Source organism: Mustela putorius, unplaced genomic scaffold (assembly GCF_011764305.1).
Source record: "Mustela putorius furo isolate JIRA1106 unplaced genomic scaffold, ASM1176430v1.1 tig00000166_pilon_pilon_pilon, whole genome shotgun sequence".
NCBI classification, from domain to species: Eukaryota; Metazoa; Chordata; class Mammalia; order Carnivora; family Mustelidae; genus Mustela; species Mustela putorius.
Genome location: NW_025421301.1, coordinates 281,376 through 296,208, shown reverse-complemented (window position 1 = coordinate 296,208; position 14,833 = coordinate 281,376). Strand labels below are relative to the sequence as shown.

At 38.8% G+C, this 14,833-nt stretch overlaps 1 protein-coding gene across 2 annotated transcripts in view; it reads right to left on the bottom strand.

Moving 5' to 3' along the window:
- The window catches only part of MDN1 (midasin AAA ATPase 1), a 167,726-nt gene that overhangs the window by 90,069 nt on the left and 62,824 nt on the right, over positions 1-14,833 (bottom strand). For both annotated transcript variants that reach the window (XM_045075838.1, XM_045075839.1), the window contains exons 21-33: positions 13,947-14,094; positions 13,555-13,665; positions 12,336-12,487; positions 11,624-11,802; positions 10,615-10,823; positions 10,281-10,427; positions 9,313-9,454; positions 7,006-7,140; positions 6,786-6,924; positions 5,605-5,743; positions 5,182-5,312; positions 2,886-3,030; positions 953-1,082 (exon numbers count right to left, since the gene is read on the bottom strand). In XM_045075838.1, coding sequence (XP_044931773.1) covers positions 953-1,082; positions 2,886-3,030; positions 5,182-5,312; positions 5,605-5,743; positions 6,786-6,924; positions 7,006-7,140; positions 9,313-9,454; positions 10,281-10,427; positions 10,615-10,823; positions 11,624-11,802; positions 12,336-12,487; positions 13,555-13,665; positions 13,947-14,094 — 1,907 coding nt within the window. The remainder of the gene's footprint in view (positions 1-952; positions 1,083-2,885; positions 3,031-5,181; positions 5,313-5,604; positions 5,744-6,785; positions 6,925-7,005; positions 7,141-9,312; positions 9,455-10,280; positions 10,428-10,614; positions 10,824-11,623; positions 11,803-12,335; positions 12,488-13,554; positions 13,666-13,946; positions 14,095-14,833) is intronic.

Below are 14,833 nucleotides of genomic sequence, written 5' to 3'. Positions count from 1 at the left end.
TCTCTGCCTGCCTCTCTGCCTACTTGTGATCTCTCTGTGTCAAATAAATAAATAAATCTTTAAAAAATAAAAAAAAAATTAAAAAATTAAAAATTCTTTTCATAGAGAGCAAGCGGGGGGGGAGGGGATAGCCACCCAGAATATTTTTAAATAAAGTTAATAATGAATTAATTGATGACAGAGAAGCCTGTGTGACTCAGTCTGTTGAGTATGGGACTCTTGATTTTGGGTGGGGTCATGATCCCAGGGTCATGAGATCAAGCCCTTTGTCAGGCTCTGCACTCAGTAGGGAGTCTGCTTCAGGATTTTCTCTCCCTATCTCCCTCTGACCCTACCCCCACTGCACTTGCATTCTCTCAAAGATAAATTTTTTTAATTAATAAATAAAACTTTAATATAGGGGCACCTGGGTGGCTCAGTGGGTTAAAGCCTCTGCCTTCGGCTCAGGTCATGATCCCGGGGTTCTGGGATCGAGCCCTTCATTGGGCTCTCTGCTCAGCGGGGAGCCTCCTTCCTCCTCTCTGCCTGCCTCTCTACCTACTTGTGATCTCTATCTGTCAAATAAATAAATAAAATCTTAAAAAAAAAAAACTTTAAGGGGCGCCTGGGTGGCTCAGTGGGTTAAGCCGCTGCCTTCGGCTCAGGTCATGATCTCAGGGTCCTGGGATCGAGTCCCGCATCGGGCTCTCTGCTCAGCAGGGAGCCTGCTTCCCTCTCTCTCTCTCTCTGCCTGCCTCTCCATCTACTTGTGATTTCTCTCTGTCAAATAAATAAATAAAATCTTTAAAAAAAAAAAAAAAAACTTTAATATAGATTTTTAAAGTATTTCAGTATTATTTCTGATTTTGATTAAATGAAATCTTAGACCTATTCCTATTTTCTAAGACATGATTTCTATTTTCGATTAGCTTCAGAAGTTTGGGTATTACATTTACCACATGAAAGCTCTTACCTTTATGATCTACTCTGCCAAGAGATAATCCTGGACGAAGATTATGGCTGATAATCTGAATTAAATCTTCATGATTTGTGCTTTGTGGGCACCATATTTCCGTAAACCGGTTTCTTAAGGCAGGAGACAGCTACAAGAAAAAAAATTTCCATTTGAATGTAATACCTAGGAGGAAAACTAGAAAACAAATCCCTTGAAAGAGTATTAGCTGGTGAATCTAACAAACACTAGATGCTTCTTTTATTACCTTTACTACAATTTAACTGAATACCTACTTTATCCTGGCTCCTTCCACAGGCCATCTCATTAATCTCCACCACCGCCTCCCAGACAGTATTCCTATCACTTTCTTTATAGGCAGAGTGCAGAACTTCAAGGTCTCATAGAATAGGTGGTATAAGTTGAAATCCGGCCCCAGTGGGTAACCCCCCAAACTGAATACTTCCCCTAAGCAAAGGCCTTTCCTTTACCTTCGGTTATATAACCAGTGCTTTAAAGAAAGTAAAAGCTATTGTCCCACAGGGGAGAACTGTCTGAAGTAGAAAGGAAAACATCTTTTATATGGCTCAAAAGGGGACAGTGAAATTATTAAGGAGGCATATATTTTACCTCTTATATAAAAAAGAACTGTTAGTCCTTCCAGTCTTTATGGCCTTTGCCCTGCAAATGGATTCCTCTTATCCTTTTTATTCTACCCCAGGTCAATAAACCCCTATTAACAAGCATATACAATGCCAAACATGCACGTAACTATTAGCTTATTATTGCTTTCCTTGGCCTATGGCAGCAGGACTAGCAGTAATGCCTATACTCAGGAGCAGCTCAGTTAAGACCCAGCAAATGTGTGAGGGATCCTTGCTGCCATCCTAGATAAACAGTGCCACTCGTCTTTGGCATCCTACTTCACTCTGCCTGCTAGGCAGGCAAAAACAAAAAAGAACCTTCCCTTAGTTTTATAAAAGTTGGCAATCTTTTTCTAAGAAAAACTTAAACTATCTTAACAACTTAAGCTAACCTTAACATACACAACCTTGAAATTAGATCTTTCTATGTTATTCTCACTTGCCAAAGAATCAGTTTTCACATTATGTTAGAAGCTATGATGTATTTATTTCTTCTTTTCAAAACATTTCAAGAAGTATAGTTATAATCTTTCTTTTTATGCTACAGAGGAAAATCAAGCCCAAAACACCATGCACCATGTCGCATTTCAGGGATCCACCAAGTTACCAAGAATTTGAATTACTTTCATTCACAACCTCTGTTTCTTCTCATCATCCTTGACCTATCACCACATCACCATTTTCCTAACAGGCCAGGATCCCACACACAACATAGACTTCTCTACTGAGAAGCTTCGCAAGCCTGAAAGCCATGGTGTTCAGGGTATTGGATCCTGGTTGGATCCCAAAACCACCCTCTGAACAGAAGGCTGCTCTCCACCTTTTCCTTTACTAATAGTCTGAGGGTAACCCACATAACCCCTGGAAAGAACAGAGATGGCCCACCTGCAAAACCAGAAGAGGCTCCTGGCTGCAACATTTTTGTCACTTTAAAACAGTCAAAGCCATAGTCATGTTTAAGAGACTCCAGAAACAGAGTTTAGGATTAAATTTCAGTTTCAACTTTCTCACCCATGTAAGTAGGAAAATAACTTTCACAAAGAGTTCTTGTGAGAATTTGTTATGGTAACATACATGAAGAGCTGGGCAAACAATGAAACAATGAAATTTCAGGCACACACAGTGAGATATTAACATAAGGAAATAATGTCAGAATCTCTCAACTTTGTAATAATTCTAAAATATCTTTCTAGTTTTTAGTTTTTACCCAATATAAAGTTCCAAATGCATTTTTACATATTATATTTCTAGCTGCTAGTGAGCTTAGGTCAAAACTGGAAAAAAATTATGCTTCAGGAACACAATTTTACCTCTTTTTTCCCAAAGTCGCCCCCAGGGTTCATGGTTGCTAAGATACGGAATTTTTTCCCAGCAGTCAACAGCTCTACCTCATTATCCTTGTCCTCTACACTGCCTTTTTCAGCTAATACCAGGCACTTTTCCATTTCAAGGACACTAAAAGACAAAAAATTGGAGAATATATGATTAGAAAAGACTTATGTATCCTTTGTATTTTGTGGTCTTCAAGTTCTTTTAAAAAGGAAGAAAGTTATCTCCTCTGCTAAGCTTTTACTTAACACTTTCCTAGCACAAATTTTAAAATAACTCATTATCCCAATTCCTGTGTAAGGGAACAATATTTCTGATCAAAAGAAAAAAAAAATCCCTTTAGCCATTTATGCCCCATTATGGCACTTGCTTTACAAACGAGTGTCTTATATACGAATATTCATGGTAGCATTATTCACAAAAGTAGAAATAACCCAAATACCAGGCACCTGAGTGGCTCAGTTGGTTAAGCAACTGCCTTTGGCTCAGGTCATGATCCCAGAGTCCCTGAATGGAGTCCCACATCGGCTCCCAGCTCCATGGGGAGTCTGCTTCTCCCTCTGACCTTCTCCCCTCTCATGCTCTCTCTCACTGCCTCTCAAATAAATAAAAACTTTTAAAAAAATAAAAATTAAATTAAAAACACCAAACTTGGTAGAAATAACCCAAATAACATCAAGAGGTAAATGGATAAAAAATATGGTATATCTATACAATGGAAAACTCTTAGGAATAAAAAGGAACAAACTACTAACAGGCTACCACATGGATGACCCTCAAAACAATGCACATTGCAAATGCAGAGAAACCATTTATATGCAATGTGATAAAAAGACAATTTTTTTTTTTAAACAGAAAGTAATTTAGTAGTGACCTGGAGCAGGAGATGGCATCAGAAATACACTGTAGAGTGGCAGAAAGGTTCCTACTGGTATAGTGGAAAGGTAAAACTAGATTATGGTGCAAAACTCAGTAAATTTACCAAAACTTGTTGAATTATGCATTTAGAATGGATAAACTTATGGTATGTAAATTAAACTTCAAAAAAGAAAAACAGGGGTGCCTGGGTGGCTCATTTGTTAAGCTTCTGCCTTTGGCTGAGTTCATGGTCCCAGGGTCCTGGGATTGAGCCACCCAGAACCTACTTCTCCCTCTCCCACTCCCCCTGCTTGTGATCCCTCTCTCCCTATCTGTCAAATAAATAAATAGAATCTTTAAAAAAAAAAAAAAAAAAAAAAAAAAAATAGGTATACATCAAAATTTGTATTAGTCCGAGATTTTGAGGTCATACAGCCATATAACATCTAGAATTCTGATTCTAGTTCTTTGAAGAATTTAGGTAATGGTCACATAAATTGCCCCAAAAAAGAGTTTTAACTTCTGTTCATTTGCTTTAGCATGGCCATTCTACAGTCCCATCTTTCTGATTACTGACAGGAAAAACTAGTCCTGTTAAACTACTCTGAGTGCTAAAACAAAATAAACACAAAAAACAGTAACTCATTATCATTTTCAAACATTTACCATGCAGCTATGAAGAACATTTCTGTGCAAAAGAATAGCTATAAAAACCAGACCAGTATTCCATATTCTGTGGAATATTATTTAACCATAAAAAGGAATGAAATCTTGTCATTTGCAACAATATGAATGAGCTAGAGGGTACAATGCTAAGTAAAATAAATCAAAGAAAAATACCACATGATTTCCCTTATATGTGGAATTTAGGAAACAAAACAAAACAAAAAAAATAGAACCACCAAGGTATAGATTCTTAACCATAGGGAAAAAACTTGATGGTTACCAGAGGGGAGATAGGTAGGGGGGATGGGTGAAATAGGTGAATGGGATTAAGAGCAGCCATATCACGAAGAGCACTCTGTAATGTACAGAACTGTAGCATCACTGTATTATACATCTGAAACTAGCATCATGCTATATGTTACCTACATGTTAACTACATGGGAATTTTTAATCTTTTAATTAAAAAATTTTTTAATTGTTGGGGCGCCTGGGTGGCTCAGTGGGTTAAAGCCTCTGCCTTTGGCTCGGGTCATGATCCCAGGGTCCTGGGATCGAACCCCACATCAGGCTCTCTGCTCAGCGGGGAGCCTGCTTCCTCCTCTCTCTCTCTCTCTCTGCCTGCCTCTCTGCCTACTTCTGTCAAATAAATAAATAAAATCTTTAAAAAAAAATTTTTTTTAATTGTTTAATTAATTAAAAAATAACCAGACCAATGGAAACATCACACAAAGGGCAAACCTCTTACACATATACCTATTGAGTCTTTCCAGGACAGAGTCATCAGCCAGTGAGATCTCATCCAGGAGAAAAAAGCCATCTTCTTTCATGGCCAGAACTAGAGGACCATCATGCCACTCAAAAAGTTTTGATGTATCAACTTCTTCCTACAATTCGGAAAAGAAGGTGTGAAATTAAAGAACAGGTGGCTTCGCAAGACATTACACATGTAGTAGAGTAAGTGGTCATTCCGCAGAAAGTAAGGGTCTAAGAAGAAGGAATAAAGCCTGTACAACAGGATGCTCAGGAAAGTCTCTGTAGACAAGTGAAAATCTAAAGATATATATCAAATCTGGGATCAAAACTTCACCATGAATAAATTCCACAGCTGACACCTACACAAAGCCAACTGCAATTCTTCAAATGAAGGAATACATCATTATTTGCTACTGAACAAACCTTGTCCTTTGGCTTCTGTCTCACCGGCCGCAGCCCTCCCAGAAAGTCCGAAGTCTCCATGTGTAAGTGGCAGTTGACAGAGTATAGTTTCTGATTTGCCAATCCTGCAAACACCTGACAGATTGTTGTTTTCCCACACCTGTTAAAGGGATACATACCAGATTAATAAGGACCATAAATTCCAAATATACATGCTAGCCACTCCAATCAGCATAAGAGGGGAGCTCTGGTGAGAGGCTCACTGCAGGAACAGAGACTGCCGGCCAACACAGGACATCAACTTTCTGAGCTCAGGGCACCCTTCCCCCAAACACCAGCAACCTAGAGTGTTTCTTTTTTTTTTCTTTTTTTAAATATTTTATTTATTTATTTGACAGACAGCACAAGTCAGCAGAGAGGCGGGCAGAGAGAGAGGAGGAAGCAGGCTCCCCGCTGAGCAGAGAGCCCGATGCAGGGCTCAATCCCAGGACCCTGGGATCATGACCTGAGCCGAAGGCAGAGGCTGTAACCCACTGAGCCACCCAGGCGCCCCAACCAAGAGTGTTTCTTAACCAAAAAAGCACACGCTGCCTGAATTCCATCCTTTTCTATTTCTACCAACCATCACCACCAAGGGATGGGAAAGAAACCTAATCCTTACAGACTTTTAAGAGACTGGAGCTCAGCTGTTGTTCTCTACAGATTTATAGAATGAATGGCACTATTAGGGGTGCCTGGATCGCTCAGTGGGTTAAAGTCTCTGCCTTCAGCTCAGGTCATGATCCCAGAGTCCTGGGATTGAGCCCCGAATCAGGCTCTCTGCTCAGCAGGAAGACTGCTTTCCCCTCCTTCTCTCTGCCCACTTGTGATCTCTGTCAAATAAATAAATAAAATCTTTAAAAAGAAAAGAAAAAAAAAAGAATGAATGGCACTATTTAAAAGAATTACAAAGAAAAAAAAAAAACACTCCAGTGATAATAATGCAAGAAATCATTCTCTTCTATATCACAAAGGTCTGAAGGAAGAAGAAAGCAAACAGTAATAGGTCTATTACATGAGCCTTACAAAAAGGTAGTGGGGGACGGGGAGATAAAAGAAAAAAAAGATTGCATCCCTGCTAATCCTTCACAGATAACTCAAGTACTCCTATGGAACTGAACTGAACCATCACAAGTTACTGTCACAGAAGCACAGGACTTTACCCAGTGTCTCCAACCAGCAGCACTGGTTCACCAAATTCTAGTGCCCTTCCCACCAGGATCGCCAGTCTCCGCATACTCTCAGTCCACACAATGTGACTGAATGTAGACTCCAACATGGATACCTGAGTAGACAATTTACCTATAAAACACAGAATAAAGATTTAGCTTCTAACAGGAGTACAGCTCAATTCATTTCCTCTGGGTATTTTGACCTACTCACTCAGTAATTTTAGGACATTTTCCTTGGAGAAGAGGGACTGAGGACACAATTTTTTCTTGAAATGTTTTTCAAGGACTTCTTGAATCACATCAATCTCCTCCTGCTTCCTGACTCGGCCTGCGAGAAGCATAAATCCTTAAAAAAAAAAAAAAAGGAATCAATAAGTGTTAAGTTATAATACCAAGGGATATTGAGAACATGGAGCAACAGCAACTTTTTTTTTTTAAAAGATTTATTTATTTGACAAACAGATCACAAGTAGGCAGAGAGGCAGGCAGAGAGAGAGGAGGAAGCAGGCTCTCCACTGAGCAGAGAGCCTGATGCGGGGCTCGATCCCAGGACCCTGGGATCATGACCTGAGCCGAAGGCAAAGGCTTTAACCCACTGAGCCACCCAGGCACCCCGCAACAGAAACTCTTATTAGGTGCTATGGAGAAAGTATCTAAAGAACTACTTCAGAAAATTGGGAGAACCTACTGCAACTAACCATATGTCTGCCCTGCACCCAGCAACATGACCTCCATGTTCTTACCCAAACACAAATGAACACATGTGCACCAAAAGACATATGTAGGAATGTTCAGAGCAGTTCTTTTCATAAGAGCTAGAAAGTGGAAATAACCCAAATGTCCACCAACAAGAGAGAGATTAAACATTTATGGTATCTCCATACAATGGGTTACAACACAATAATAATTAAACATAACAACACAGCTGAACCTCACATTAGACTGGATGAAAAAAAGTCAAACCCAAGGAGTACATAGGACTAGCTGAAGCTCAAGCAAAGGCAAAAATCAGTGTTCACAGAGGTCAGAGCAGTGGTTACCTCCACGGGAGGTTAAGACTGGCAGAAACCAAGAAAGAATCTTTTGAGGTACTGGAAAATATTCTATACTTTTTGGCCTACGTAATGATTCACATGGTATACACATATGTTAAGAAAAAAAATAAAAGATATCTAGCTTACACATGAAAAAATAGAGCACTATGGGGCGCCTAGGTGGCTCAGTGGGTTAAGCCGCTGCCTTCGGCTCAGGTCATGATCTCAGGGTCCTGGATCGAGTCCCACGTCGGGCTCTCTGCTTAGCAGGGAGCCTGCTTCCCTCTCTCTCTCTCTGCCTGCCTCTCTGCCTGCGTCTCTGTCTACTGTGATCTCTCTCTGTCAAATAAATAAATAAAATCTTTAAAAAAAAAAAAATAGAGCACTATATTCACTTTACTATGTTATACCCTAATTAAAGACTGTTTTTTGTGGGGTTTTTTTGTTGTTTTTTTTTTTTAAAAGATTTTATTTATTTATTTGACAGAGAGAGATCACAAGTAGATGGAGAGAGAGGCAGGCAGAGAGAGAGAGAGGGAAGCAGGCTCCCTGATGAGCAGAGAGCCCGATATGGGACTCGATCCCAGGACGCTGAGATCGTGACCTGAGCCGAAGGCAGCGGCTTAACCCACTGAGCAACCCAGGCGCCCAAGACTGTTTTTTGTTTTATAAAAAAAAAAAAAAAAAAACACCTGTTACTCTATCTATCTACTCTTTACCAGTAAAAAAAAAATATATACTCTCATGGGTTAGTTTTATTTACTCTCCTTATTAACCACTCCATTAATGAGTCATTAGTACCTTTCAAATCAGAAGACTCTGAAATGCGTTCTTTCCTATGGAGTAACATAATGAGCAATCATGAGTCTCAGATGACATAACTGCCTTTCCTCAGAACTATGATAGTACCTGACCAACCTGTCAGTTTTCTTTTACTATTTTTTTTAAGATTTTTTTAATCTATTTGACACAGAGAGAGACAGTCCCCGCGCGGGAGCGAGCACTAGGGGGAGAGGTAGAGGAAGAAAGAAAAGACATGGGGCTTGAACCCAGGATCCTGGGATCATGACCTGAGCCAGAAACAGATGCTTACCAACTGAGATACTCAGGTGGCTCAACCTGACAGTTGTCTGTATAAGGCACAAGCATGACTATCTCTGATTGGTGAATTGCAGATAAACAGTCCACAGAGACATCATCAACCCCTGGCCAAAACTCTTACACAGGCATTGTGCCCCTGTCTGATTCCTACATGGAGCCACCTGAAGCAAAAAGAAAACTATAAAAACCCAAACATACTAGCACAGACGCCTGCAGGAAAGAACTATTTTCTAAAGCATCTGGTACTTGAGGGAGAAAGACTATTTTTGAAATACCCAGTAAAATGTATATATTGACCACAATTCGGGAAATATTTATTTTAATAAGAAGACTGGATGTTTGACATAACTTCACGGTGTGAGAGCATCCAACTGAAAGCATACCGTCATTGGCTAAATGCTGCAGCCAGTCATATTCTTTCTCGGTCTGTTCAGCCAATCTGTATCTTTCAGCCCATCGAAACAGATCACGAAGGGTGATGAAGCCCTGTTTTCCGGCAAACACTGAAGAACTTCTGCGATAGGACTATTAAAATATCAAAACAAATGAAAAAGTGCAATGGCAAACACACTATACAACCTATATAAGATTTTTAACAAATTTATGCTCCTATAAAAATGATTCATTCCACTAAGATTAATTTTCAAAAAAAGTAAATGGACTATAATCCTTTGAAGATAAATATTCAAACTCATGTGTTTTATAATGTAATATAAATTCCAAATGTAATATAAATTCCAAAACACAACACCAAGAAAAAAAAGGAATTCCATTTCCTATACCATATATGTAAAATTTATGAATACAAATGATGGCAAACAGGCAGAAACATCAATCCCATAATGTAGGAACATAGCACTAAGACTGCTAATTATTATTAGCTTTCTAGAAACTAAAAGTACATTAATTCTGATAAAGGACACTTTTAATACCATAAAATGAAATACTCAAAAAAACAAACTGTAGCTTCACAGAATTGACAAGGGAGAGACATAAAAAGGTATCTTCAGTTGTGTCCCTTCAAGGACTAGATCCATTTAAAAAACGAAATTTGCAGTTTGTGAAAGCCAAATTCAAATCTGAACAAAATGTTCCAAAATTATCCACAAGTCCAGGACTGTTACCATATATGACTATGAGAAAAACTATAACATGATATCAAATTGTTCATTTATAAAACCAAAAAATGTATTAATGAAGTGCATTTTGATATCTTTACTCTGAAGATATTAAAAAAAAAAAAAATGGATGGACCGCTCTATCTAACTGAGAAGGCAATCAAATTTTAAACTTTGATCACAAAATCTAATCAGTATGTTCCATCTGGAACTAAGTGAGAGAGATGAAATACCTGAAGGTCCAGCATGACTTTAACCAACTTGCTACAGTAGGAGGGTGGCAAACTACAGCGCTTATGCAAGATTGTTTCCAACTCAGAACTAGGCAATTCATCAAAATGCAATTCCACAAACCGATTCCTGAAGGCTCTAGAAAGCACCTAGGAAACACAGGAAAAAAAAAACCACGATAAAAAGAGCCTCTCACACAGTTTCCAAAATGGAGGCTCTGCTATTCACCATAAAAAGAAAAACGCTTCAAAAGAAGTAAAAACATCTCAGTCTTACCAAGAAAAAATTATTACTTTACAGGGCAATAAATGGGAGTAAGGGGCAAACGCTACACACCTTTCTGCCTCCATAAAGGCCTGGTGGATTCTGGGTAGCAAAAAGCATAAACCGAGGGTGAGCTTTAACAACTTCTTGTGTTTCTGTGATGAGCAATTCACGGTTATCATCCAGTAATCTGTTCAGTGCTTCTAACACATCAGTAGGGGCCAAATTTAATTCATCTAAAATAATCCAGTAGCCCTTTCTCATAGCATCAATTAGAACACCTTAGAAAAAATAACACTAAGGATTAGTGCCTAAATTAGTTCAAAGTTTTAAAAAATGTTATATGCAACTCAACCAAATCTAAACCATTGCATTTCAAAACAAATTACTCCCTGCAGCTAGTCATGCCCCCCAAATAATTTGTGATGTCAAAGATCAAAAAAGGACAATTTTCAACGAAAGTAATCATTTCACACAGAAGGAAAGCCAAGGCTGACAAATATCACATTTCCAAATTATTTTTCCCCCTGCAGTCTAATTTCATTTAAATCACCACATTCTCATATCTATTCTTAGCTTCCCTCTGTTCAGTGCTCACCACATTTTTCTGAGTGTCTAGAAAATGAAGTAGCAGTTCAATTACCCTCTACAAAACTTGGTCATAGTCCTCTGTACAGCTGACAAGATCAGCGGGGACCAAACAATGCTGGATCACTAACCATCTTCCCTTAACCAGGGAGATCAAGGAGAAAGACAAACCAGCTATTATGGCAAAGGTTCGTGTGCCTCAATTGGAAAGGATGACGTTTACCTGGGGAAATGAGTTTAAAAGAATGAACACCTGGGGCGCCGGGGTGGCTCAGTGGGTTAAAGCCTCTACCCTCAGCTCAGGTCATGATCCTAGGGTCCTGGAATCGAGTCCCACATCGGCTCCCTGCTCAGGGGGGAGCCTGCTTCCCCCTCTCTCTGGGCCTATCTCTCTGCCTACTTGTGATCTCTCTGTCAAATAAATAAATAAAATCTTAAAAAAAAAAAAAAAAGAATGAACAGCAAGACTCATGGAATGAAATAATAATCCTACCTTCTTTAAACACAAGCTTCCCTGAAGAGTCAGATGTGTAACAACCAATGTACTCCTGAATATCCGTGTGTTCGTGATTGTTAATACGCACACAATGATTACCAGAAGCTGCAGCCAGCCACCGGATAAGGCTTGTTTTACCAACTGATGTCTCTCCCTGAATCAACACTGGATAGGTTCTTGAAAAGATCAGCCAATAAAGCAATTTAAGGAAAAAAGGAACCAGAATTCAAGTAGTGTTAAAAAGAACGTATCACTTATCACCGTAACAAAATATGTTTATATGCCTATATACCACTAATGGAATGTTTCTAAAGCCCTGGGAAGTTTCTGTGTAAAAGGGGTTCCTCAGAAAATACTGAGGAAAGCAATCTCAACCTTTCTTATAGTACTTGTGAGAAAACAATAAATGGGACTAGCTATTACTTAAATAACGGATGATGAGTATTCATCAGCAAAATACTGGAAAACAAATAATCTGTATCTGTGTTGCTTCCACCAAAAGGTGCAACTAGAAACAATGCTTTGTGCCAGGAGAAAAGTGCTGGCTCAAGAAGGTATTATTCACTCAGCCAACGAACAATAATAAAATTGTAAAGAAGTAATAAAATTACTTCTTTAATTTCTTTAAAAATTAAAGAAGTAAGACTAGAATGCCATCAATGCTTATGCTGGTGAAGCTTCAGAGAAGTAAGAGAAAAGGTCCATATACCCTGCAGAAACCACTCGGACTATGTCTCTTAGGTTTAGCTTAACAGAAGATGTAAGAACATAGGTCTCATCTATTGTAGGCTCCTTGTCTCCCACTGAAATCCAGTATCCTTCGACCTGGATAAGCCGGCCTCCTTTTGGTTCTGGAATAGGCTGAAAGACAAAAATGTCAGAGAAATAACCAACAGTCCCATGATAACTATGACACTCTTTCAGAGAGGTGAATCCAAAGTAATCCTAAGTCCCTAATAAGGTACTTTCTTCCTTAAGAGTTAAGGAAAAAAAAAAAAAGAGTTAAGGAATTAACATATAAACAAGCCTGTTAGTTGGTAAACCACTTTCTCAGCATCTTTCACTCCCGTGTTATTCTAGAATTTCCTCTGTCAAACTGAAATGATGGCTGTGTTTAGTAAGAAAAAAAATGCCCAACCATCAATCAGAATGGGAAGTGTGTACACAAACTACGGTGTAAGCGACAAAATACTATGTAACCATTAGAAACAATGTCACAGTGATCTCTGGTACAGTACAAAAATATAGGATATAGTGAGCCTAAGAAAGGAAGCTACAGAACAGTATTACAAGACAGTTCCTTTTAAGTTATTTATATTAGATATATGTATTAGAATTTGCCCTTGCTAAGTGAAATAAGTCAGTCAGGAAAAGACAAATACCATATGATTTCACACATATGTGGAATTTAAGAAACAAAAATGAACAAAGAAAAAAAAAAAAGACAAACCAAAAAAATAGACTTTTCACAATAGAGAATAAACCGATGGTTACCAGAGGGAAGGTGGGTGAGGAGACTGTCAAACAAGCGATGGGGATTAAGAGTACACTAAACTTCAGCAACTAGTAACATACAAATTTGTTGAATCACTATATTGTTGCATATGTGAAACTAATGTAACAATGTATATTAAATATACTGGAATTAAAATAAATAAGAAAGAATTTGCTTTGATAAATCTATACACACACTGTCATAATTTGAATATATAACAAAATACATATATAATGTAGGTGGAAGGGCATAAGGTTTAAATCTCTAAAGAGTCGGGGTAAGATTATTGGGAATTTTCACCATCCAAGACACCACCTAATGTTTTGGAACAAATGGATTACTTTTATAATTAGAAACAAGTTTTGTTAAAAAAAAAAATTTGATAATTCAGCCTTTCACTTATGTTAAGAAATCAAGAAATCAAACAACATACCTGCTTCAGCAGACTTTTTACATTGCCAGAGACAACGTGTTGACAGATGAGCTTCTGAACTATTGGGTGTGATGCTCTGTCAAGCTGTGTTAAGAAACCCAAACAAAATCCCTAGGAAAAAACCAAATACGCATAAAACTAATTACCCTTCTGCAATAACAGTTCAACTTATTTCGGGAACAAAATTGAACCTCTTGGGTGGTGCTGGCTCCCAGAACAACTTTTAAATGTGTTATGATGGTAGAAAAAGGGCAGGGTCACTCTGGTATGTTCTAGGCTGAGCTGACTAAATGGAACACAAAGGCAAACCTGGCATTTGCATCACCACTTCATCCCATCCAATAGTGAGCCCATCCACCAAGCTCCCCTTCAAGAACAGATTTTAGAAAGACCTCATAGAGTGAGCGCTGGATGTTGCTACACGGATTGGAAGCTGCAAATCGCAAAGCTCTGCAAAGAGTCCGAAGGCTGTAGTGAGGTCTATGGCCAGTTCCATCCACCAATTTTGTCCCAGAGTCTTTCCGTAGAGCTGTATACAAGCTACAAAAAGGACAGAGTTCAAATGACTTTGTTAACTAATAAGCATTCACTATTTTGCCATTATTCCTATTTTTTATGCAAGGTCCAAAAGCCATTTTTTAAAAAAAGATTTTATTTATTTATTTGATAGAGACACAGTGAGAGACAGAACACAAGCAGAGGGGGAGTGGGAGAGGGAGAAGCAGCCTTCCACCAAGCAGGGAGCCCAATATGAGGCGGGACCCCAGGACCCCAGGATCATGAGCTGAGCTGAAGGCAGACACTTAACAACTGAGTAACCCAGGCGCCCCATCATTTTTATAGAATTAGATAGTTAAGCTGACATATGATTTCCTAGAGCATTCATCAAAACCTCTCAGACATTCTCTTTTGAATCTATTTTTCAGGGCTTCCTGCTTATCGGGGAGTCTGCTCCTCCCTCTGCCCCTCCTTTCTCTGTCTCTCGCTCTCAAATAAATAAAATCTTTTTTAAAAGAATTTAGTTTTCATACACTCAGGCTCTTTTAAAAGAAGGATCTATCAATTTCCTTTAGGACGAAAAGAGCAGGGAGGTGAAAAACATCAGATTCTTTTTTTTTTTTTTTTAAAGATTTATTTATCTATTTGACAGAGATCACAAGTAGGCAGAGAGGCAGGTGAGGGGGTGGAGGGGCGGGGGAAGCAGGCTCCCTGCTGAGCAGAGAGCCTGACTTGGGGCTTGATCTCGGGACCCCAGGACCATGATGAGAGCTGAAGGCAG